The sequence below is a fragment of the Heterodontus francisci genome, chromosome 24, assembly GCF_036365525.1.
Source record: "Heterodontus francisci isolate sHetFra1 chromosome 24, sHetFra1.hap1, whole genome shotgun sequence".
Classification (NCBI taxonomy): domain Eukaryota; kingdom Metazoa; phylum Chordata; class Chondrichthyes; order Heterodontiformes; family Heterodontidae; genus Heterodontus; species Heterodontus francisci.
Genome location: NC_090394.1, coordinates 25,329,641 through 25,354,473, shown reverse-complemented (window position 1 = coordinate 25,354,473; position 24,833 = coordinate 25,329,641). Strand labels below are relative to the sequence as shown.

The following is a 24,833-nucleotide window of genomic DNA, read 5'->3' as shown; positions in this document are numbered from 1 at the left end:
TTATACGATGATTCCAACGATTGGTAAAATTATGCTATACTCAGGCTGTTCAATCCCACATATTCTTAACACAAACCAATAGTTAAATCTGCACAATATCACTATTGACTTAGAATTTGTTATATGCTTCATATTGGCTAAATACATCTTGATGCTAATTAGACCTTTCATAGGATTTCAACCAATGCCAAGCTAATAAATGCTCCTGCATATGATTCCCTGCTCTCTGCCACGTATTATTCTGCTTTCCTTTGGGGAAATTTGCTAAGTGCTTCAGTTAAATGCAGATGTTGCCTTTTATCAACCCAAGTAGAAAATGCCAATCAACTCCCGAGGACAATATTCAAGCTGTGATGTTTCCACACATATCTTTTCTTTTGTGGCTTTGGAAATAGTTACAACCAATAAAACAGAAAATAGAAGCAAAAAAAGGGGTGGTATTGAAATTATTGGATATCTGAGGACGTATTAGCAACTAGAGGAGGCGATACCAGCAAGCTTCTGAGAAATAAAGACAGAGATAACCAACACTGCGGCATTTCCTATAAACAGTCTGACATGAAAGGGATATCTGAATAATAGAGTGTTCTATTGCAAGTGGGAATGAAGTGAAATGCCCTTTCATCTATTAGAAGAAGACTACATATTTAAAAAAAAAATTAAAAGCAGATGCAAAGCAAGAGAGACAAAGCACGCTCATTTAGTTAAAAAAAGAAATTAACATGTTTAATTAAGCTTCGGCACCACATTGCAGTACAAACATTGGGAAAAACACACACACACACACAAAGTATTCAATTTACAATTCCAGTGGTTCATTGCAGCCTCTCAAGAGGCCAATCCCAAGGGAAAAAAAGGACTTAGGAATTAGCCAATTAGACACAGGCTCCAAAAGAGCCAATATTTTAATACATCACAGTTAGAAAAGGGCAGCCTACACTGCCAAATTCCAGATGGTCACTACTTTGCACCATCATTTTCTCTCAACACCTGAGGTTTACTTCTATTAACCTTGATTGAATGAGTCCTCCGAACTGTCACTGAAGGAAGATCCAGCCTCAGCTTCCTCCAGCAGCAAGGCAAAGTGCTTCAGATTTTTCTTGTCTGTCGCTCGTTGCGATCTCATAGTCCCAGTGGCAGACGCTAGTCTTTTGGCCTGCTTTGTGCCCAGTGAAGCCTTGCTTTTCTTTGATATTATGCCATAGAGAGCAGGAGCCTTCTGTTTGGAGCCTGATCGCTCGGACATACTTGAGGTGGACTGCAGTGGCCATTCATCCTTTACCAGTTCCTCCTCATCCTCATCCTCCGTGTCAGTATCTGCAGTGGTAAAGGTAGCACTCAGTGTCACCACTCAAAGCTTCAGCATACCATAGTATTGTGAAAAAAAACAAAAAATTCAAGTGAGCAGGCTTCCTCAAGATGCCAAATGCCTGAAAATGGAATTGCAGGTAGTTGATATGCCAACATTCCCCAGCTAATGTTACATTATTGACTATAACTTGTTGGCTCAATTTTAAAATAGTCACCCTTGTTTTCAAATCCCTCCATGGCCTTGCCCCTCCCTATCTCTGTAATCTCTTGCTGCTCCACAACCCTCTGAGATAGCTGTGCTCCTCCAATTCTGGTCTTTTGCACATCATCAGCTGTCTAGCCCTAATCTTTGGAACTCCCTCCCTAAGCCTCTCCATCTCTCTAGCTCTCTCTCCTCCATTAAGCTGCTCCTTGAAACCTAACTCTCTGACCAAGTTTTTGACCACTTGTCCTGTGGCTCAGTGTCAAATTTTGTTTGATAACACTCCTCTGAAGCACCTTGGGGTGGTTTATTACTTTAAAGGCACTATATAAATGCAAGCTATTGTTGTATGATGGGCAGAAAATGGCTTAGTAGGATGAATCTGATGTTATGGTCATTTTTTATATATGCAAGATACACCTTTTAGCACTCCGCCTGTTTATCTCTGTTAACTTGTTTTGTACATAGATATAAGAATTACATATCCAAACTCTACAACTTTTAAAACTGTTTTTTACTGGCTAAACCTACCAATTATCTTTGACTAATGAAAAGTATCAGAACAAACAGGCAATTTTCATTCCATTCCCCCTTTCTCTTGTTTCCCTCCCAGTGTGGACACGGTAAGTTCCTGTTTTTGTCGGTCACCCCCTGACACCTACCCCCAAAAACATCATCCTTCCTCTGCGAGCCTGGAAAAGTGAGCCTCGCCATGATATTCCACTGTGGGGTGCGTTCCAGCCAAGCCCAGTACTCACCACAACTTCCATACCTGTACTCTTCTCAGCAGATATCACTAGAGAGCCATCAGAAGTGGGAGTCCAGGTTGATTTGCCCAGTCCCCCTCTCCAGCACTAGGAGACTAAAGCCAAAGGTTGCTCACTCTCCCGCTACCCCACTGAGATCAGCACAGGTTAAAGAGGGGGGAATCAAACCTGCTGGCCTGTCTGGCTCACTTCCACACTGGGCATTGCATCTATTCACTAAAGCCATCAGGTCAATCAAACTTTGCTATCCTGGACAACGGTCAGCAGTATAGTGATAATTCACTTTAACAAGTATTGCCCAGCTAAGTTTCCACATTCTGATCTTCTCAAGTAATATAGACAATACAATAAGACATGATATAAAATTTAAGACATATTAAAGTGCAATAGCCACATCTTTTTGATAATGTCCACACCACAAGAGTTTCAGTCAATTAAGTTGGCAATTTAAATTTTAACATCAAATCAGTGGACAGTAATGGTAAAAAAAACTCCAGCAAATGCTCTAACCCAGCAGAACAAGGTGGCCCACACCAACAGCAAATTGTAAGCAGAAGATCTACTTAGACATAAGGAATGATATAAAGAGTGGCTGGGTTACTCTGCTGAGGGCTGGGATGGATTTTCAACTTGCCAGTCAGCCGGAATAGAAACCGTCCAATTTTCGCAATCTCCATCGATTATAGAGGATAGGAAAGTCAGGCGGTCCCTTTAAGAGCTGGCTGATCCACAACAGCAGCTTCACTGCTGGAGTGACGAGTTACAAATCAACATTGTTAAGGTAGGGAGGGAATTTTTGTCTGTATAGGCTAGTCATACCAAACCTTAGAGTGCTGACATTGGCTGCCAGAAGTGGAAAGTATTACATTTCCCAGCATTGACGTCCATCAACTTGACAATCAAATATACACACACACAAAAAAAAAATCACCAAAAACATTTGTCAGAAATATAATTATTTTAAGAATCATCTAAAAGCAGTGGCAGTTCCACAGGATACATTTTGCACCACAAGCTCTCACCATCTAACCTCATCTGAGACTCAGTAAACATGGACTGGTAGGAAGTGAGATTGAGGATTTCAACTAAATATTTAGGCTACTTTACTCTAGATTAGTAAGGCTTTGAATTTTTAGACTGTATGTTTCCACATCCAGTAATCAAATCCCATTCCAGATAATAACAGGCTTAATTTTGAATCCCTTCTACTCAGGGGTAATGTGGTGTACAAAAGTGCAGGAAATATACTTCAATTAATTTGAAAAAGTAGAACTTACTGTAGGAGTAACTGCTGACCTCTGATCTTGCTGGAGAATGGGACGCCTTCAGCCTACCCTTCAACTTTGAACTTGACTCCAACTTCCTGCCTTTGGCTGCCATTTTGCTTTTATTTTCTTTGGAAGAGAGCATGCTCGGTGAGCTACTGATGCTTTTATGAAGTGCCTTCCTTCCATCCTTTCCCAAAAAGTCTTTATGAGAACCCAGATGCCTGCAGTTGTCCATCACGCTGCATTTCTGTTTCCCCATCGAACCATCTGCAAACTTAAAGGGTGACTTTAATTTAGTTAGCGAGAGGGTTTGGTGCAGCTTGGTCGCCAGCTGATCCTGTTCACTGACCTTCCTTCTCTTCTTGAACTTAATCTGGCCATGGCTCTGTTGGGTTTAAAGTAACAGGAGAGCAGAATTTAGTGTCATTTCAACACAAATGGTATCCTCAGCAAAAACAGGAGCGTGCAGAAATGAACTTGAGGAAGAAACAGAACATCAGTGTATGGATCCCCAACATCCCACACAGTCAGCTGGTGGTCCAGGACTCTGGAGCACCAATGATTGACCTCATGGAGTGATGGGATATGAATTTTGGATCCATGATCCTTAATAGCGCTGAGAATCAAATTGCAACTGCTTCACTGTAGAGAGACTGGAGAAGCTGGGATTGTTTTCCTTAGAGCAGAGAAAGTTAAAGGACGATTTAACAGAGATGTTCAAAATTAAGAAGGTGTTTTCATTGAGTAAATAAGGAAAAAACATAAGCATTTGATTTCTTCAAGGGGACACATGAAGAGATTCAAAGTTTACTATGTTTATTGTTTGATGTGAGAAGAACACTTGTTAAGTCTGATCAAAATACACCATGGTCTTTATTTTTAGATAATATGTGTGCTTATGGATAGATTTACATTACCACAGTACCCCTTGCTTTAACACAGCTTGGGAACATAAAGGACACAAACCATTCACACATTGTGCAGTTGCTAAAAGCTTTGCTCCAAATGTCACTAAGTTTCAATTAAGATAAGGTTAATATTTTAAGTGTCAGCTGTGGCTCAGCAGATAGCATTCTTGCCGCTGAATTAGAAGGATGTGGATCAAATCCTATTCCAGAGACTTGAGCACATTATTTAGAGAATGCTACACTGTTGGAGATGCAGATCAACTGAAGTCCTGTCTGCATTCTCATGTGGACATAAAAGACCCTAAGGTACTATTTCAGGAAGAACAGGGTAGCTTTCCTGGTGCCCTGCTAACATTTGAGCCTCAACCAACATTAACAAAACTGGTCATTTATTTTATTTCTGTTTGAGGGAGCTTGTTGTGCACAAATTGGCTCCCAAATTTCCTATATTCGAACAGTGACTACACATCACTAGTACTTCATTGGCTATAAAGCACTTTGGAGTATTGTGAGGTCATGAAAGGCACTATATCCATGAAAGTTTCTTCTTCATTTCATCACACTGGGAAGAGATCTTAACTATAGAATATGAAAGTTGTTCACTTTCCTTCTCCATGCATGTGGGACATTCCAACGTTTCACCCTTGGCATTTTGGATTGGCTGCCACAGTGGGCCAATGTCTACTTGTACTTGTAAATATGTCCAATCAGAGGAATGGAAAGAGATCTATGCTGGTTTTTCACCTGCCCATTGACTATCTATAATCGCATATACTCTTGGACAACCAATACTCAAAGCTTTTCACATTCCCTGGAAAGAACAGTTGATAAGAATGTTTGATTTAGAAAGAGCATCTACTGACTAAACCAAAGCAAGAACATTTCTTTAATTTGCTACTGCTAGCCAAATCATAAATGCATTCTTTATACTCACATTCACCATTTTGCTACAAATAACAAAAGGAGAAATTATTCCCAACATGTTTATGTGTTCAGTACAAACAGCAATCAGAGGAAATGCATCATAGGGTATTTTCATACATGGAAGAAACTCCACACTGAAGAACGCAGTAAACAACAACAAAAAGATGAAAGTTTTATCAATCGATATTCTACTGATTCAATGAGCCCAACTGCAACCTTACTGACTAGTACAGGCCTTCCAATCTGAGAAAATCATGTGGGGAGTGAGCGATGAGAGGCTAAGGGTACAGAAATTACCATTCATAAGACCTATAATCCCAAATGTGGTAAAAGATTTTGGTTGCTTCTTATTGCTCTTGATTTTATTTGTTGGAGCTGCTGGCTAGAAGCAGTCCGACATGATGGGTCATTTTAACATTGGGCACTGGCATAAAATGGCCGACATTGAATTAGCTGCTTGTTATACATTGACTTCAAAAGAAAGGAAAATTGTGTGGTAAGCAGTTGTGACAGAAACCACACCTGCCAAATGGAAACATAATAATTTTGTCATATGGAACACTACTTGAACCTTTTTACTGGACATTGAACATAACCTGTTTAAAAAAAGAGTTGAACGGCTGAAAACATGGCTGCACATTTGCATTCTGAGAGACAGTTAAGTAGAGAGACAATGGGAGTGCTCACTGATTCAATTAAGAAGATTGATCTGGGCAATCATAATAATCAACTTTCTTTGTCTGTGTAAGAGCCAGAGCTCCACACCCCACTGAGTATGACTGGAGAACTTTGGGAATCAACAACCCTCGCAGACAATGCTGTTTCAAACAAAGAGCTGGTCACAAGACTTACTTGCTGGCCAGATGGGGGACGTTTAAATTGTGCCTCACAGAAAGGTTTGGGCAGACTGCAAGTGAACGCAAAGGAGAAAGCACCGCTCTCTTTCTGTCTCTCTCTCAAGCAAAATCACAGGGACCCACAGCAGCAGCTTAAGCCTCAAGACAGGGGACTTCTTCAGCCTTCTGGTACCAGAGAAGCAAGTTTGAAAGTGTGCACTGGGCCCCAGCGAGAACTCCAAGACTTCAATTTCAACCAAGGACTTTACAGCAAAACAAAAGACAGTAACTGAATTCCACTTACTACTTCCAAACCGCACCCCCCTTATTTCTTTCTCCTCCTCTATATCTATTTGTGTGTGTGTTTATTTCGTATGCATGCTAGGGTGTTTGCATTGCGTATTTTAGGAATTTTAACCGAGTTAGAGTGATAAGGCTAATAAACTTACATCTTTCTTGTTTAAACCTAAGAAAACCTGTCTGGTTGGTTCATTTGCAATTACTATTAGACTCACTGAGGTGTTAAACCTCAGGTGTTAAATCTCACTGAGGGGTAAACCTTTCATAACTGAGATGAGGAGAAATTACTTCACCCAGAGAGTGGTGAGCCTGTGGAATTCGCTACCACAGAAAGCAGTTGAGGCCAAAACATTGTATGTTTTCAAGAAGGAGTTAGATATAGCTCTTGGGGCAAAAGGGATCAAAGGATATGGGGGGAAAGCGGGAACAGGTTACTGAGTTGGATGATCAGCCATGATCATAATGAATGGCAGAGCAGGCTCGAAGGGCCAAATCCTGCTCCTATTTTCTATGTTTCTATGTTAAGCTAAAAATACTGTGTTTTAAAAGTTAAACCCTGTGACGGCCAAACCAGGAAAGGGGCAAGAGGAGAATCTGAGACTCCTTCCTCACCCAGCTGTAACAGCAGCTAATTTGATAGTGTCCATTTTACATCATCATCTAAAGTTAAAATGACCTCCTTTGAATAGAAATTTGTCCTTTGACTTGATGAATTTCAGCTCACTGAAGCAATGAATAGGAATGATGAATAATGCTGAGATTGTTAATGCCAATGGAGACAGCTCCACACAAGCATGTCAGTTTCAGACCGGTTTTATGTTGTGGATGGACGCTTGATAAGATGTTCTTAAAAAAAAAATTCTGAAAATAAACAGTTGACAAGTCTCTCATTTTCTGTCTGGACTGAATTCAAATGGGTCCCACCTACATCACACGCTTCCACCCATTTCTAATCAATTCAACATGGAGCTGTACAGATAATTCAGTAATTGTAATAACCTTATTAATTCAGCACTACTGTTGGCTAAGCCGCCCGCACAAAAAGAGTGAGATTATTGAATTATTACTGGAATAGATGGTTTGCAAGACGGGGAAATAGATCAAAATAGAAATAATCAAACTTAAGGCAGGTCACCCGACCAACTAACAGCATTGCTGAAGCAACCTCTTTTTCACTCACCTCATGTGAAAAGCTAGAAGATGCATCTTGCTCGTCCCACATTCGACTTCTCCCTTTCACTTTCATGATCACACTTTCCACCTCTTCATCTTCATCCTGGTTCATTGTCCTCACTTTTTTTCTGGCCCCCTCGCCCATCTCCATCTCATCTGACAGCAGGAAACCTTTTCCGTGCCTGGTGATTGAAAGGCAGGAGTCAAAGTGAACCGAGTGCAAACCATAAAAGTACGGAAAAGAAAGAACCTTAATGGCTGGAAAGCCATTAAATAAAAGATATGAACGAAACAAACCTGAGTAGAGAGATGTAACCTTGTGCAGACTGGTCCTGAATTCCCTAAGATTCAAATTGTCAGTTGAGTGATGGCTTCTTGCTCACTTCCCTACCTTGCTTGGCCCCTCCCTCTACACCAGACTTTTAACAGAAGGCGGTTTGATAGCTAGAAGTGATCAGCTGCTATGAAAAGGTGTTGATGTATATGTGGGGGAGGGGGTGGACTGCATTCCCCAGCCTGCACAGGCCGTTTGGTGCTGATTCAGATAACATTGGCCAAGTCGTAGCTAATCAGTAATGAACCATTTCTCTCCACGCATTAACTTACTTCCCACTCTTGCTGTCACTTCGCCCTCTATCAACATGCGGTGATGGAGCACTTGAGCCATGCTTTCTCTTTCGCGGCCTTCCGGGTCCTCTCCGCGACAAACTCCTACTTTTCTCATCCCGTTTTTCTCTACAGAGATACAATATGGATTATTTTAAATGTGATTTAGTAACTAAACTTGTTAGTAGTAGAGAACTTTTGATAGGCCTGGCCTTAATTAAGTGAATCAATGTGATCCCTATCCCCATATACATAATGTAAGATAACTTTCCTGATAGGGCCCTTCTTGGATCTTTGCCCAGTGCAGGTAGACTGGGCTATAATGATTTTGACAGTGTTAATTCGCACATTAATTATTGTTTCAGGAAGGACGGTTTAAGGTTGGGGTGTGGCCATTATTTTATATGCATGTCAATGAGGTAGCTGTCTTTATTGTGACTGAATTACAGTAGCTAATGGTGGTAAGAGACTCTCAGAGTCCAGATTAGTTCTGAAAATTTTAGTAGTTGAACAGAAAGGCTGCACCAGCTTGCCTGTGATTTGTAATCCATTGAATGGGCTGCCTTTGAAGCTAAGTCACTTACTCAGAGTCTCTCCTTTTCTGGAGCTTGGCCAGTTCCCTTTGTTTCTCCTTGTATCTCCTCTGTAGTTCTGCCAGCTTCATCCTGTAATCCAACTCCATGGCATCCATCCCCTCAATGGCAGATTTAATGGAGAACATCTAAGTTTGAAAGGACACTGTTTCAGAGAAAGTCTTGAAAGAAGACAGCAGGACGTAACTGTTTGAAGTGGAATTCATACTCATTGTCTCCAGAGATTAAAAATGACATGGCCTCGAAGGATATTTTTAAACTCCTCTCCCCATTCAAATACTTTATGGTGTAATTAATTCAAAGACACATATTCATGTTGACAATGCATACTTTGCAGTTTAAGAATGCAACAGTTAGTGTTTTAAATTGCAGTTGGACCTCTCAGCCTATCTCCATCAAATAATGATAAATTCAAGTAAATATTATAAAGACTAGTAAAGTACAGTCTGATCCTTTATGATAGTAGAGAAGTAAGTCCTGTAGCATACATGTGGATTCTCCTGTTCTATGTTATTTTGACAAAGATAGACCCAAAAAGCATCTTCTATTTGCCAGTAGAAACATAAAAATGGAGTAAACTGAACATACTTCTTGCATTATTAAAATTGTATGTCAGTATTTAAATAAAACATTCTAATTAATGTAAACTATGTGCTCTTTCCTGTGGCAGCTGTGGCTTAGTAGTAGCACTCTTGTCACTGAATTAGAAGTCTGTAGGTTCAAATCCCACTCCAAGTACTTGACCACTAAATACAGGCTAGCACTTCAGTGCAGTACCAAGTGAGTGCTGCACTGTCAGAGGTACCATCTTTCAGGTGTGATGTTAAACCAAGACCCTATCTGCCTCCTAAGGCTAAAGACCCCACATCACAATTTCAAAGAGGGGTTCTTTCAGCACCCTGGTCTATACTTATCTCTCAACCAACACACAAAATAAGTTATCTGGTTATTATCATGTTGCTGTTTGTGGCTGCTTGCTGTGTGAAAATTGGCCACTGTGTTACAACTGTGTCTATATAGCAAAACAAGCACCTCATTGGCTGAGGTTGTGAAACATGCTATATAAATGCAAGTTTTTTTTCCTCTCTTTATTACAAAATTGGTGTTGTATCTTTTAATGAACAATAACAATGCAGCTCATGTCTTTTTTTTCAATTCACTCACAGGCTCATCCTTCTTCTGCATCCAGCTGTATCTCTTGTTTGGATTTAGCTCACGGGGGAGCCTGATGGTCACTGATCCGCTCTTTGTATCTTCGAGAGCTTCAGTGCTAATCGAAGGAATGGAATCCATCATCAGCGCTTGGGTGCTGGCAACAAGGAGGCTTTCCAAATCCAAGTGGGCCCCTCCTCCTTCCAGCCCTTCAAAAAAAAAGGAGTTTTTTTTTAAAGGTTTCTTCTTCCCTAGTTGCAGTCTCATCACAAATGTGAAAAAATACATTTATTGCTCATTTATCGTTTACAGTCAATCTGGTAGTATAATGGTTATGTTACTGGACTAGTAATCCAGAAAGAAGCCTGGGCCAATAGTCCAAAGATCGTGAGTTGAAATCCTATTATGGTAGTCTGTGAATTTGGATTCAGTTTAGAAGCAACATTTAAGTTAAAAGCTGGAATCAGTACAAAGAGATCATGAAGCTGTTGGATCATTGTAAATACCCAGCTGGTTCATTGATGTACTTTAGAAAAGCAAATCTGCCAGCCTTGCCTGGTTGGACCTATGTGACTCCACACCCAATATGGTTGATGCTTAACTGCCCTCTGAAGTGACCAGTGATGCCTACATCCTAAAAATAAATAAACCCTCAGTCAACTGGAAATATTACCATCATTAGTTTGTTGTCGGGATCTAAAATAGCACATAGTTTATACCAAGTTTATAACTCAGAATGCTATTCATTGAGATAGAAAGCGTTTTTTTGGCCGCAATGCTCAAACTAGTTCCCCCTTCACGAACCAGTTGCAGAAGTTGGCCTTTGGACTATCTGAAGTCCACTGAAACTAAATTCCATCAAGTGATGTTGACACCTGAATGCTCATTGCTGCAGTGGCATTTGAGTGTTTGACAACCCAATGCAATTGGCAGGTATCCAGTTTTTCCAAGCTTCCCTGTCTGTTCTGAAGAAGTGTTGACTGTACACTTGATGAAAGCAAACAGGTTCATGACGCCTCACCCACCATTTTATTAACGTTTGACCATATATTGACTATCAGTGATTTATTTGAAAGAGCTCCTGTCTTCTGGCATTGCATGAGGAGTCAAATCAGCGCAAAAGGACGCTCAGATGGAAGACAAAATGTTCATTTGGCATAAGAATTTTTAAGCTCCAAATATCATATTTAGAAAAGGGCCAGTGGGAGCAAAAACAAAGGAAAATGTGAGAGAACAAAAATAATTATTCTTTGATATCATCCAAGGTTGTGATTTTTAGAAGTGGACTCTCACTTTGGGTGTAGCCATTAAACCCTGGAATATTTTACAGGCCTAGCAATAAGCCTCATGACAGTGCTGGAGTTTGAGAATTCTCCTCCTCTCCATCAGTAATGTTGTTCTGGATGGTGCTGATTTTCCAAAATGCATTTCGCACAATGAAAGGACATTGCATCAATGAGCCTTATCAAAACAATGTAAAAAGATGTTGTGAATACCTGGCAATAAGGACCCACTCACAGGAAGCCACGCAGGCTTCCAATTATTTATTTCCTCTGTAAAAATGTCACAAAAATTTCCACAAATGGTCCTTTGGTAGAAGCTTTAGTTTTGAAAATCCACAGAAAGTCTAAAGTTGGCTTCAAAGCTTTGCAACAACAACTTGATGGCCAAACTGTTGTGGTTTTGGATGGGAATACATGGAAAAAAAAGTTTCTTTTTATATTTCTTTTGGCACTTTTTATGCTAATTAATGCTGGCAATGGATTCTCTTTCCAACTTTTGGCACTCTGTATCAGAGTCAAGGAGACCTAGATCAGGTACAACATTCACCAGATGCAAAGCAAATCTCCCTTACTGGGAATAGTGTGCTTTTATCTCCAACCCAATGGCGCCTCTCCTCAGTGTAACTGTTCTATTTCCTACCTTCGCCAATCTTGTGGTTTCTCTCACACTGCCAATTAATGCTGAGGCAAGGGAAATTGGTCCTGGGTGTTGTAGACCAAACACAGATGGAACTGAGTTGAGACTGTCCTTTCTCATTTCCCTTAAGATGCTTACAGCCAGCACAAAAGAAGACTTTCATTCTAGGGTTTAATCTTTCAAACTAGATCTTAACTCACTGTCGGCCAGTTCCATTGAAATTAGGTCAAATGTAAACATTTCTATCACAATTGATTATATCACATTTGGCATTGCAGAATGGAAATGGTTCTTGTGTGTAGAATATTTTTGATTACAAGTGGCTTTTGACCGTACAATGGTTGACCTTAAACAGAGTCCTTTATATTCTTTTTGCAAGATTCTGTACTTTTTTTAAATCTTATTTTCAGTTGGAATTCTGATAAAAGGGGATTTTCAAAGCTTCTAACATTTTACCGCTAGGACCTGGGTTCTAGTCCAGCCTGCACAGATGAGATAAAAGTCTTGGCTTGTTGGCTGTATGAGATCATGTGAATAGTGAGTTTAGGCAGTCCCCAATGTGGCACTAAATTGTCTATCACAAGTCTAGAAAGAATACAGGATAGCTGGTGTGGTAAATGGAAAAGGTAGCATTATTGCAGTGGTGGGGTGGGGCGGATGTGATATCTTCTGAGGTCAGGGCATGTTATTGAGGCAGAGTAGAGGGATGCTTAAGCTGCAGTTAGTTGTTCTATGCCTGACCTGAGAGTGCTAATCGTGTTCTGTTACCCAATGTTAACATCCGTGAGTACTTGGATGAGCAGAAGTTCCTTGGGGAAGGGGAAGGAAGAAGTAAAATAACAAATGTTACTTACGTTTATTGATCTCACATGATCTGCGCCGTTCCAGTTCGAGTTCAGCGATTTCACTTAGCAGCGCAATGCCAATAAGAGAAGAACTGTCAGCAGTACTAAAGTCAGAAGGTATCGTGAGAACATTAGACATGGCCGTCTGAATTGGTAATGAACATGCTTGGGGAAGCTCCACAGCCGCCACCAGTGCATTCATTCCTGCCATAGGGTCGTCTAGTTTTATTTCCGGGGCATGATTATCAGGGATCTGAAAACACAACAATTCCCTTTTCAGCTCAAACTGCTCCAAAATAGGCTCTGTTGTATTCGAAGGCGCAGTGTGTATTGCATCTTCAATGTTGCTCTCTACGTCCACTTTCTCAGTTTTAAAATAATGGTCATTATGTTCTGGCAATTCCTCCACCTTTGAACTATCTACTTCAGAATGTGTCATAGTGCTTTGATAGTCACCAAGAGGAGAGCTGGCCTGCGCTTGCTGCAGCTCATTCTTGGCCTCCACCTCAGGAGTGCAAGAAATTGTCTGGTAAGGTGACTGGCAGCTTTGGTGGTCTTCTTGACTCTCCAAAATAGGTGATGCTTTATGTTCTGTGGTCAGGTCTGTTGGCTCATTGTTCATTTCTCCAACAAATGGCATGGGCTTGCTTTGCACCTCGAGATGTCGGTCACACAGGGTCTTGTTGTCCTCAAGGCCAATCAGATCTTCACATTGCACTTTGATCTCAATTGGCTCTGCACCTATGCTGGCGCACAAGTCCTCTTGCACTGTTGGGGGATGCAAGTGTATTGGCTTAACATCAGGTGAGGACGGAGCAATAGAACAGGGCATGGGCTCAGAGGACTCTGGCAGTGGTACATCTGGTGCCAAACCATCAGCATCAGATGCAGCGGTAGGCTGAAGGAGGTAAGGATAATGGCTGCCAAAAGATGTTGGGAGGGACCGATAAGGGTATCCTTGAGGAATCTCTATAAAACACAGAGAAAAACATCAGAGTTATCTTACATGTGAAGCAAATTGCAATTCAGATAAATGCTAGCAGCTCTGGTAGAAGAGCTACAAAAGATGCTGGGCTAAATCCCATTAAATAAGCACATTTTATATATGCACACATATAGGTGCACAATACTTCATGAAGCTGATTACAACACGTTAGTGATCTTATATAGAATGACATGCACTAAAATGCTGCAAACAACTAAGTGATCTTAAGAGAAAAGGTTGATCTTGAAGCACTTCCCCGTATCTTTACTACATTTAGGAACGCAGGACTTAGGAGCAGGAATAGGCCATTTGGCCCCTCGAGCCTGCTCCGCTATTCGATAAGATAATGGCTGATCTGGTTGTGGTTGCAACTCCACTTTTCTGTCTGCCCCCATAACCCTTGACTCCCTTGTCTATCCAAAATCTAAGTATCTGTCTATCTAATAAGGAGAGCTTAAATCATAGAATCATAGAACGTTTAAGGCACAGAAAGAGGCCACTTGGCCCATCATGTCTGTGCCGGCTGAAAAACGATCATCCAACATTTTGTCTGTAGTCCTGCAGATTACAGGTCCTGAGGTGCAGATCCAGACTCCTTTTGAATGAGTTGAGGGTCTCTGCCTCAACTACCCTTTCAGGCAGTGAGTTCCAGACCCCCAACACCCTCTGGGTGAAAAAGTTTTTCCTCATCTCCCCTCTAATGTTTCCAATCACTTTAAATCTATGCCCCCTTGTCACTGACCTCTCTGCTAAGGTGAATAGACCCTTCACCTCCACTCTATCCAGACCCCTCAAAATTTTGTACATCTCAATCAAATCTCCCCTCAACCTTCTCTGTTCCAAGGAGAACAATCCCAGCCTATCCAATCTTTCCTCATAACTGCATTTTCCCAGTCCTGGCAACATCCTTGTAAATCCCCTCTGCATCCTCTCTAGTGCAATTACATCCTTTCTGTAATGAGGTGACCAGAACTGCACACCTTGCTGCATTTCCCTAGATCCCATGGGATTTTATTTTTTAACCAATCTGCCATGTGTGACCTTGTCAAAAACTCATTAACTGCACTACCCTCATCTATCTTCCTTGTTACTTCTTCAAAAAATTCGATCAAGTTGGTCAAACAAGATCTTCCCTTAACAAATCCATGCTGACTATCCTTGATTAACCTGTGCCTTTCTAAGTGACAGTTTATCCTGTCTCTCAGAATAGATTCCAACAATTTGCCCACTACTGAGGTTAGACTGACTGGCCTGTAATTACTTGGTCTATCCTTTGCTCCCTTTTTAAACAGAGGTACAACGTTAGCAGTTCTCCAATCCTCTGGCACCACACCTGTACCCAGTGAGGACTGGATAATCATGGTCAGACCTTCTGCTACTTCCTCTCTTGCTTCTTGTAACAGCCTAAGGGTACATTTCATCTGGCCCTAGTGATTTATCAACTTTCAAGGATGCTAGTCCCATTGATACTTCCTCTTTAAGACCGCAGCCTCACAGCTCCAGTGACCTGGGTTCAGTTCTGGGTACTGCCAGTGCACAGTTTGCAAGGTGTCCCTGTGACCACGTGGGTTTCCTCCCACATGCGGGTTGATAGGTAAATTGGCCATTGTAAAAAGATTGCCCCTAAAATAGGTAGATGGTAGGAGAATTGAGGGAAGGTGGGGATGTGAGAGGGAAAAAAAATGGGATTAATGTAGAATTAGTATAAATGGGTGGTTGGTGGTCAGCGCAGACTCATTGGACTGAAGGGCCTGTTTCGGTGCTGTATCTCTCTATGACTCTATGACTTTCCCTATGTTTATCCCATCCAATACTTCACACTCCTCCTTCTTAACTACAATATCTGCATCAACAACCTCTTTTGTGAAGACAGAAGCAAAGTATTCATTAAGAACCATACCAACATCTTCCACCCCTACACATAGGTTACCTTTTTGGTCTTTTATAGGCCCTACTCTCTTCTTAGTTATCCTCTTCCTCTTAAGGTATTTATCTTGTCAGGTGGACCAGATGCTAGTCCCAATCACATCTGGTTTTCAGAATGGCCAATAACGAAGCATTATGCTTTGTTATAAGAATTTAGGTCCTTAGCAAATGAGGAAAGGCAACAACCTTTTTGAATGGATGTATTCAAATGGAGTCTCAGAAATGAAGTACAGGGATTAAGACCTGTATTGAATAATATCCACTGAACCAGAGATAATCTAATGCAATATTCATGTTAAGTTCGCATAGAGCTGCTTGCTGCAGTCCAGGCTAGTTCTGGAGCAGACAAAGACATGGGTATCTGACTTGTGAATACCACTCATAGGAAGGAAGCAGGTTCAACATTAGTGAGAAGGAGATCTCAAGCAGAAGCAAGGTTAGACATAGTGTCCCTGGCCAGAAGTTTAGCAACTTATAGAGACTACACTTGTAGGTACTGGTCTGATCTACATCCAATGCTTGGAGTGGCCTAGTTCAGTTTAGGATTTCGTCATCTCCATTTAGCACAACAAATATTTCACTGGTATTGTACATGACTGCAAATATCATCGATGAAGTGCAACTCCTTACCAGGAAACAAGGCCTGAAAAGGAGCAGAGGCATCTTTCTCCAAGCCTTTCTTCTCGGACTCTTCCGACACTTCCACTTTCTGGGGCAGAGCTGGGGCCGGAGGTGGTGAACCATGCGGAGGACTGGGCGGATGGGATGCTGGAGACGGCGAATGATAAGGTCGTGGGGGCAATGGTTCCCCCATTTCAGCTCTTACATCAGACTTCAGTTTTAATCTGGGAGATGAGGTATGCGACGAGGGAGGTGGGGTACCTGTCTTGTGATAGGATGTGGATGGCACTGGAGAATGCGATGAGTGCCTCTTCTGTAACATTCCTGAAGAGGAGGCCACAAGCCCATGTTTGCTTCCCTCAGAGCTTCTCTTGCATACTTTATCTTCCATCTCATTTCTCTGCTCATTTGCTTTCAGCCTTTCCTGTTGTAAAAATGAAATGATGGCATGTAGTGAATACATCTCCCCTGCATCCAACTGTTATTATTGATAAATAAAAAGCAATAGGGATTATATAAGTGTTTTTTAAAAGGGTGTTACCCATTTTGGACCAGGGTTGGTAAACAGACAAAGGATTACCAAACAAAATTCTACAGTAACCTCATTTACAGCAACATCTCCACCCTGCACGACAGACACCACAGGGGAGACTTTCCTGGGTCGGTGCCCAGGACTGTCTGTGTACAGCAAAAATGGGATAATGGGCAGGTCAGAGTTCACACCTGTAAAGGAACCCTCCTGTTAATCTGGCATTTGTCGTGTCCAGATAGTCCAGTGTACCTGGGTTGGAACAGCAAGGCAAATCTCCCTTAGTAAGGGATATTTTCCAACTGCCAGTGGTAATTTTTCCAATTGGTACCAACACTCTCAACAAATTCCAATCTGCAATATTTTAATGCAGGTGCTGAAATGGGTGTGGTTCAAGGATATTGATAACAAAAGCAGCACCAAATGTAACAAATCCTAAAGATCCTTTGGCGCTGTTGATTTTGCAGGTATAGTTATGGAGGGACCATTAAAACACGTTTCAAGAGTGTTACACAAACGTGTGCAACCACCTATATGTGAACTTTAGCTCAGTTGGTATCACTCTTATCTCGGAGTCAGGAAGTGTTCGATTTAAGTCCTACTCCAGGCAATTGAGCACAAAATTTAGGCTGAAAGTGCTACACTGTCAGAGGTACTATCCTTCAGATGTGATGTTAAAATGGAGGCCTGTCTGCCCTCTCAGGTGGATAGAAAAGATTCCATAGCACTAGATGAGGAAGAGTAGGGGAATTCTCCTTCATGTCATGGCGGATATTTATTGCTCAACCAACATCACTAAAACAGATTATGTGGTTATTATCACATTGCTGTTTGTGGGGCCTTGCTGTGTGCAAATTGTCTGCCACATTTCCTACATCACAACAGTGACTACACTTCAAAATTGGCTATAACGTGTTTGGGACATCCTTAGATGTTTTCATCCACTACAGCACACTCCCAGAATTTGGGATGCTGTCTGAAACTGTACCAAACTCACTCCATGTATGAATTTCCCAAGTGTCTGTGTGGTGTCAATCAAAGGAGAACCAGTGTTCACAGGAAGCCTTCTCACATTATTTGATCTTCCATGGGCCTTGAAGAATTGCTTTAATAATACAATTACTAATCAGGCTCCACCATCGTGACTCTGGTGACCACCGCCCCCACCCCTCCTCCATTCCGACCCCCACAATGGCTTGTTCCAACTGCTTATGCCATTTTCCTGTAGGTGCCTTTGGTGTTATACAGGTGAGTGCAGAAATCGCAGGGATAACGTGTTCCTGGCCACAGTGAAGTTTAAGTGTTCACCAGGAAAGGTTGCTTGAGGTGGCTCATCGAATATCATGTCAGTGACTCGGCCTGAATTTCAACAACAACTTGCATTTATAAAGCGCCTTTAACATAGTAAAAACATCCCAAGGCACTTCACAGGAGCATGATCAAACAATATGTGGCACTGAGCCACATGTTTTAAGGAGCATCTTAAAGGAGGAGAGAGAGGTAGAGAGGTTTAGGGAGGGAATTCCAGAGCTTAGGGCCTCATGTCTCTGCTGCTTGCTTTGGTGATTTGAATAAGCTAACTTCAACCTCTTGTAGCGAAAAAAGATCTCTTGCTCCGCCCACTAAATTCACCTGTTGGCTCTCCTAACCTTGTTAAATGTTATGAAACTTTTGGAAAGAACATTGAATCTGTCAACTTCAACTTCTTCTCTGCTCCAATTCTTCACCACTTTGATGTTGACCATCAGCAATGAGACACTTCAGCTCTTCTACTTGTGCATATGGGAATTGATGTCATGTACAGGACAGGGCAGCAGTGCCAAGCGCTTTGCTCTGCTGCTATTAAATAATTTGCCAGTCCAGCTAATCTGATCAGTGCAATGGCAAAAGGCGCAAGAGGTTACTGGGTGAACTTACGACGAGCTGCGCATTGCGCTGGATCTCCATGGCGTGGGCTGCCTGCTGTTGCAGCATGTATAGCTCGTGCTGCCGGAGGAGCTGCTGGTGAGACAGTAACTGGAGCTGGTGGGCGTGCTGCAGGGAGCTTCCTGTCGGGGGGTACATCGAAGGCCACAAAGGAGGTGCCCGTTCCATTAACTCTGCTGCAAGAATGTACAGAGAGGTCACCATCAGGAAAACAAGACCAGAAACAAAATACTGCACGAATTGAATATATTTGAGGCTGTGTTAGACAGCTTTTTGAACTATAGGGAAGTCAAGGGTTATGGGAACAGGCAGGAAAGTGGAGTTGAGGCCAAGGTCAGATGAGCCATGATCTTATTGCATGGCAGAGCAGGCAAGAGGGGATGTATGGCCTATTCCTGCTCCTATTTCTGATGTTCTTATGTTGTTAACAGCTACAGTATCACAAATGACAATAAAGTAAAAAGTGATTAATTACTTAAACAGTTCATATATCAGTAGAATGTGTGCTTACTCCAAGAATCTGCTCCCAGACTCAGAACTAGAATATAAACTAGATAGGAGGTTTTAAATATATATAAACTCTTATTTTCTGTTAGCTCAGCAGCTCACTCTCTGACTCTTCATCTATATATATACACATTTACACATGGCTACACACACAAATGTGTGTGTATATGTGAGAGGAAGAGAGAGAGATACTGCTAGAATTTAAAAGTATGCTGCTTACCAGAATACATCAATGGAAAGCTTCCCACTAATTTTCCAGTTCAGACTACATTACCCATCTAAGCTTTGGCCGGCTGGGTTACGTGGCTTTGAGTCCCAGTCCCAGAGATACATCTAACTCTCCAGGTCGCATTGAAGAGTCAAGCCATCTGCAACAGCTCTCTGGAGTTATAATGGATCTGGTCAGCTACAGGATTATCAAATTTTCCACAGAGAGTTGACTTGGTTCTGAACATTCATCAACTTAGAGCCATCTCAATCCCAAAGATACCATCCCCTGACAGTTACCACACGGTAGGATGGGATATAAAAGGCAGAAATAATGGGAACTTGTCAGAAAGTTACGGTGATAATATGGGGGATTTTAATCTACATATAGACTGGAAAAATAAGATGGGCAAAGGTAGCCTAGATGAGGAGTTCATAGAGTGTTTTCAGGATAGTTTTTTTAGAACATTCTGGAGCCAACCAGAGAGCAGGCTATACAAGACCTGGTATTGTGCAACGAGGTAGGATTAATTCATGACCTCTTCGTGACGGTGCCCCGAGGCAGCAGTGATCATAATAGGATGGAATTTTACATTCAGTTTAAGGGATAGAAGAGTGGGTCTAAGACTAGCATTTTAAACTTAAATAAGAGCAATTATAAGGACATGAAAGCAGAGCTAGCAAAAGTGAACTGGAAAAGTAGGTTAAGGGATAGGTCAATAGAGGTGCGGTGGCAGGCATTTAAAGCGACATTTCAGAATACACAGGATACATTCCAACAAGAAAGAAAATTTCCAAGGGGAGGACCCACCATCCGGGGTTAACTAAAAAAGTTAAAGATAGTATCAAACTTAAGAAAAAGCATATAATTGCGCAAAGATGGGTGGCAGGTCAGAAGACTGGACAAAATATAAAAAGCAGCAAACAGCGACTAAAAGATTAATAAGGAGGGAAAAATTAGAGTACGAAAGAAAGCTAGCCAGAAATATAAAAATAGATAGTAAGGGTTTCTAAAGATATTTTTTTAAAAAGAGTTAGCAAAGTGAGTGTTTTTCCCATAGAAAGTGAGTCTGGGGAATTAATAAGGGAAGATAAGGAGATGGCAGATGAATTGAACAGGTATTTTGCATTGGTCTTCACCATTACGCATACAAGTAACATCCCAGAAATAGCTATAAATCAGGAAATGGAAGGGAGGGAGGAACTCAAGAAAATTACAATCACCAGGGAAGTGGTACTGAGCAAATTGTTGGAGCTGAGGGCTGACAAGTCCCTGGATCCTGATGGACTTCATCCTCAGGTCTTGAAGGAAATGGCTTGCGAGATAGTTGATGCATTGGTTTTAATTTTCCAAAATTTCCTAGATTCAGGGAAGGTTCCATTAGATTGGAAAATAGCCAATGTAACTCCTTATTCAAAAAGGGAGGGAGACAGAAAGCATGAAACTACAGGCCAGTTAGCTTAACATCTGTCAAAGGAAAAATGTTAGAAGCTATTGTTAAAGATGTTATAGCAGGGCACTTAGAGGTAATCAGGTAGAGTCAACATTGTTTTGTGAAAGGGAAATCATGTTTAACCAATTTATTGGAGTTCTTTGAAGAAGTAACATGTGCTGTGGATAAAGGGGAACCAGTGGATGTACTATACTTAGATTTCCTGAAGGCATTTGATAAGGTGTCGCATAAATGGTTATTGCAGAAATTAAAAGCTCATGGTGTAGGGGGTAACATATTGGCATGGATAGAGGATTGGCTAGCTAACAGGAAACAGAGTAGACATAACTGGGTCATTTTCTGGTTGGCAAGATGTAACAAGTGGTGTGCCACAGGGATCAGTGCTGGGGCCTCAACTTTTTACAATTTATATAAATGACTTGGATGAAGGGACTGAAGGTATGTTTGCTAAATTTGTTGATGACACAAAGATAGGTAGGAAAGTAAGTTGTGAAGAGGACATAAGGAGGCTACAAAAGGATATAGATCGGTTAAATGAGTGGGCAAAGATCTGGCAAATGAAGTATAATGTGGGGAAATGTGAAATTGTTCATTTTGGCAGGAAGATTAAAGAGGAAGCATAAATGGTGAGAGATTGCAGAGCTCTGAGATGCAGAGGGATCTGGGTGACCTAGTGCATGAATCACAAATGGTTAGTATGCAGGTACAGCAAGTAATTAGGAAAGCTAATGGAATGTTATTGTTTATTGCGAGGGGAATTGAATACAAAAGTAGGGAGGTTATGCTTCAGTTATACAGGGCATTGGTGAGACCACATCTGGAGTACTGTGTGCAGCATTGGTCTCTTATTTAAGGAAGGATGTAAATGCATAGGAAGCAGTTCAGAGAAGGTTTACTAGACTAATACCTGGAATGGGCGGGTTGTCTTATGAGGAAAGGTTGGACAGGCTAGACTTGCATCCGCTGGAGTTTAGAAGTGTAAGAGGCGATTTGATTGAAACTAGCTATAAGATTCTGAGGGGTCTTGACAGGATGAATGTGAAAAGGATGTTTCTTTTCGTGGGAGAATCTAGAAATAGTGGTCACTGTTTAAAAATAAGGGGTCGCCCATTTAAGACAGAGATGAGGAGAAATTATTTCTCTCAGAGGGTCGTGAATCTTTGGAACTTTCTTCCTCAAAAGGCGCTGGAAGCAGAGTCTTTGAATATTTTTAAAGCAGAGGCAGATATATTCTTGATAAGCAAAGGGATGAAAGGTTATTGGAGGTAGGTGGGAATGGGGAGTTGAGGTTACAATCAGATCTTACTGAATGGCGGAGCAGGCTCGAGGGGCTGAGTGGCCTATTCCTGCTCCTAATTCGTATGTTTGTATGTACCCATACCTACCTTCACAACCTCCACCCCTCCCAAGGTGGATAGTCTCTAGTTGATCATTATACAGATAGATATAGCCCTCATGAGGTGGACAGCAGATATTAGGAGCTCCTCATACACATGGCGATCACCAAGTGTGCGAATGCATCACCACCACCATCATGACCACACCCCATATTCCACTGAATGGCACTCACACCAGTTGGACATGCTAAACTTCAGCAGAAGCTGCTTGCCTCTCTCCAACCCGATCATGGTGGACACCATGCCATTGAATATATCAGAGCACATTCTTATCCCTGGCTCCAGGTATCACATTCCCACAGCTGCATTCCAAATCTTAGAGTTCCCTCACCAGCTGCAGGACTGCTCGATCTGCTTTCTGCTCGATGGTGGGACAAAAATAGGAGCTGCTGTTGTACTTTAATATTTTAAACATTCAAGTCTAATGTCGCATATCTACCCTCGACCTGCAGCAACATGTCAGACTCTGGACTGGCCAATATCAAGTGTTATTGTGTCAGTCAGTTGCCATTTTTAAGTTGCTTTTGTATCGGACTTCACCAATCAAGAAGAAGCTAGAATATTCCAGTTAAACATATGCATGCATAGCTATGTCTGACCCTTTCTCTTTTAACATACCAAAGTGCGGTAAATGTTCTGTTGGGATTACAACCAGCTGGCCAGACTGTGGGTCTCTTGCAAACTGGTATGTTGATGGAATAGAGCTGGGTATACTGGGGTGAAATCCTGGTGGCATCCCCTGGTGTAAAGATGGATGAGTCAGACCTGCACAAAGCAAAAGAACAAATTGGATGTGAAGACTGTCTGAAATAATCCAACTTCATTACATTTAATAAATATAAATAATAATGAAGTCACACCTATTAAATGAGCAATTAAATGGAATAATCAATAAACAAGAAAAGTTATTCTGTATCATTCTGAGCTCAGGCTCAGCAGAAATGTGGTCAGAAACGAGGAAGCTTAAATATGATACAGATCTGACTGGTGACTGTGCCTTGCATTAGCAGTTGAATTGTAAACTACTATCCTCACCTGTGAACATAATGACCAATTAAGCAAGTTCAATTCAGCCTTACGTGGGAAAAGCTCTGAGGACCGAGTTTGCATGGCCATTTCACTGAACCACACAGGAGGTCCAAGTTCAGTCACTGGTCTGTGGTCTTAGCTGAGGAGCAGCCTCAGTGCCCCTAGACCTGGGAGAGATAAATCCATCAAGAATTCCCTTTCCTGGATACAATTTAGTACATAGAGCTTAGAGCTGTGCATGTGTGATGAGGACTGGGAAATCATTGGAGCCACTGGGGCTTTCCCTTCTGATTGACAGGGCCTTCCGCCCTCGGCCCCCTGAATTTTCAATTATACTTACCTGTCCAGGGTGCCTCCATATTGAGGTAACTCCCTGACCTGCCTGAGCAGCCCCCACCTCTCCTGGTGAGGTTGCTGAGGCTTCAGAGCTGCTGACCGTCTGATTGGGACAGCAGCAACAGGAGTCCACCAGTCATCCTTAATTGGACGGCAGACCCGGAGGCGGCTAATTAGGAGGCCATCTGCCGGCAAGTGTAGGCTCGAGACCCCCCATTTGGTGCCAATGTTGAGGACCAGAAGCCCAGAGTAAAATTCAGCTCTTTTTAACAATGTGCTAAAATGTGTCAGGGACATGGGTAAAGATTACATAGTCAACAATCAAGTCCAGGCTGGCATCATCAGCAATGATATTAGCATGAATTAATGATCAAAAACAGTTACCAAGAAAGATCAAGAACAATCACCAGTTATAGTAAGCGTTCCATTAAAGCATGGGAGGTCTCACTGGCAACAACCACAGGGTATGAACTTCAGTTGTTTTGGGTAAGCATATATACTTGTGCGGTTTCTTTGCTATTACTCCTTTCATTTACAAGTGCAGTTTACTTACTGGCATATCTATGGGTAGTTATTTCTCATTGGACCAACATTTTTATCTCCATTCAAAGGAGAGATGTGAAACAGACTGCTAACTTGCTATCACCCGCCTTACACTGTTCGCACAGTCACAAAAGACTGAACAGCTTTGGACTCTTTTCTGTATAAAAGAGAAGGCTGAGGGGTGACGTAATACTTTGGGCTGGATGTTACCAAGCCCATGACATCGTGCTCCGTGGTGGCAGGGAGGGGGGGGGGAGGGGGGTGCAGAAGATGGTTGCAGCAGAGGCCCGCCATGGAACTTGACACTGGGAGGGCCCAGCCCAATCCTCCCAGCAGCAGTGAGGCTCCGTGGTGGCCCGCCAGCCGCTGGGCCCTCCCAATTTCAATTTCAATATTTAAATTAATGAGCTGAATAAATTTAAATGAACTTTCCTTGAATCTACCCGGCCCGCAGCGATCCTCAGTACGGCGGCCGGCACACCTATACCTTCAATTCCCCATCTGGGGAAAGCTGGCGTGACACTGGTGGGGAGGGGGGAGGAGTTAAGATTTTCAATGCGGGGACAGG

General features: G+C 42.0%; 1 protein-coding gene across 10 annotated transcripts in view; it reads right to left on the bottom strand.

The window, feature by feature from the left end:
* Positions 1-24,833, bottom strand: part of tnrc18 (trinucleotide repeat containing 18) — a 161,448-nt gene that overhangs the window by 39,201 nt on the left and 97,414 nt on the right. For 9 of the 10 annotated variants that reach the window (XM_068055767.1, XM_068055771.1, XM_068055769.1 and 6 more), the window contains 10 exons: positions 22,976-23,122; positions 18,784-18,968; positions 16,347-16,761; positions 12,815-13,774; positions 10,053-10,249; positions 8,880-9,016; positions 8,296-8,424; positions 7,697-7,871; positions 3,558-3,933; positions 1,012-1,317 (listed from right to left, as the gene is read on the bottom strand). In XM_068055767.1, the coding sequence (XP_067911868.1) occupies positions 1,012-1,317; positions 3,558-3,933; positions 7,697-7,871; positions 8,296-8,424; positions 8,880-9,016; positions 10,053-10,249; positions 12,815-13,774; positions 16,347-16,761; positions 18,784-18,968; positions 22,976-23,122 (3,027 nt within the window). The remainder of the gene's footprint in view (positions 1-1,011; positions 1,318-3,557; positions 3,934-7,696; positions 7,872-8,295; positions 8,425-8,879; positions 9,017-10,052; positions 10,250-12,814; positions 13,775-16,346; positions 16,762-18,783; positions 18,969-22,975; positions 23,123-24,833) is intronic. The other variant, XM_068055775.1, reaches the window with a different exon arrangement.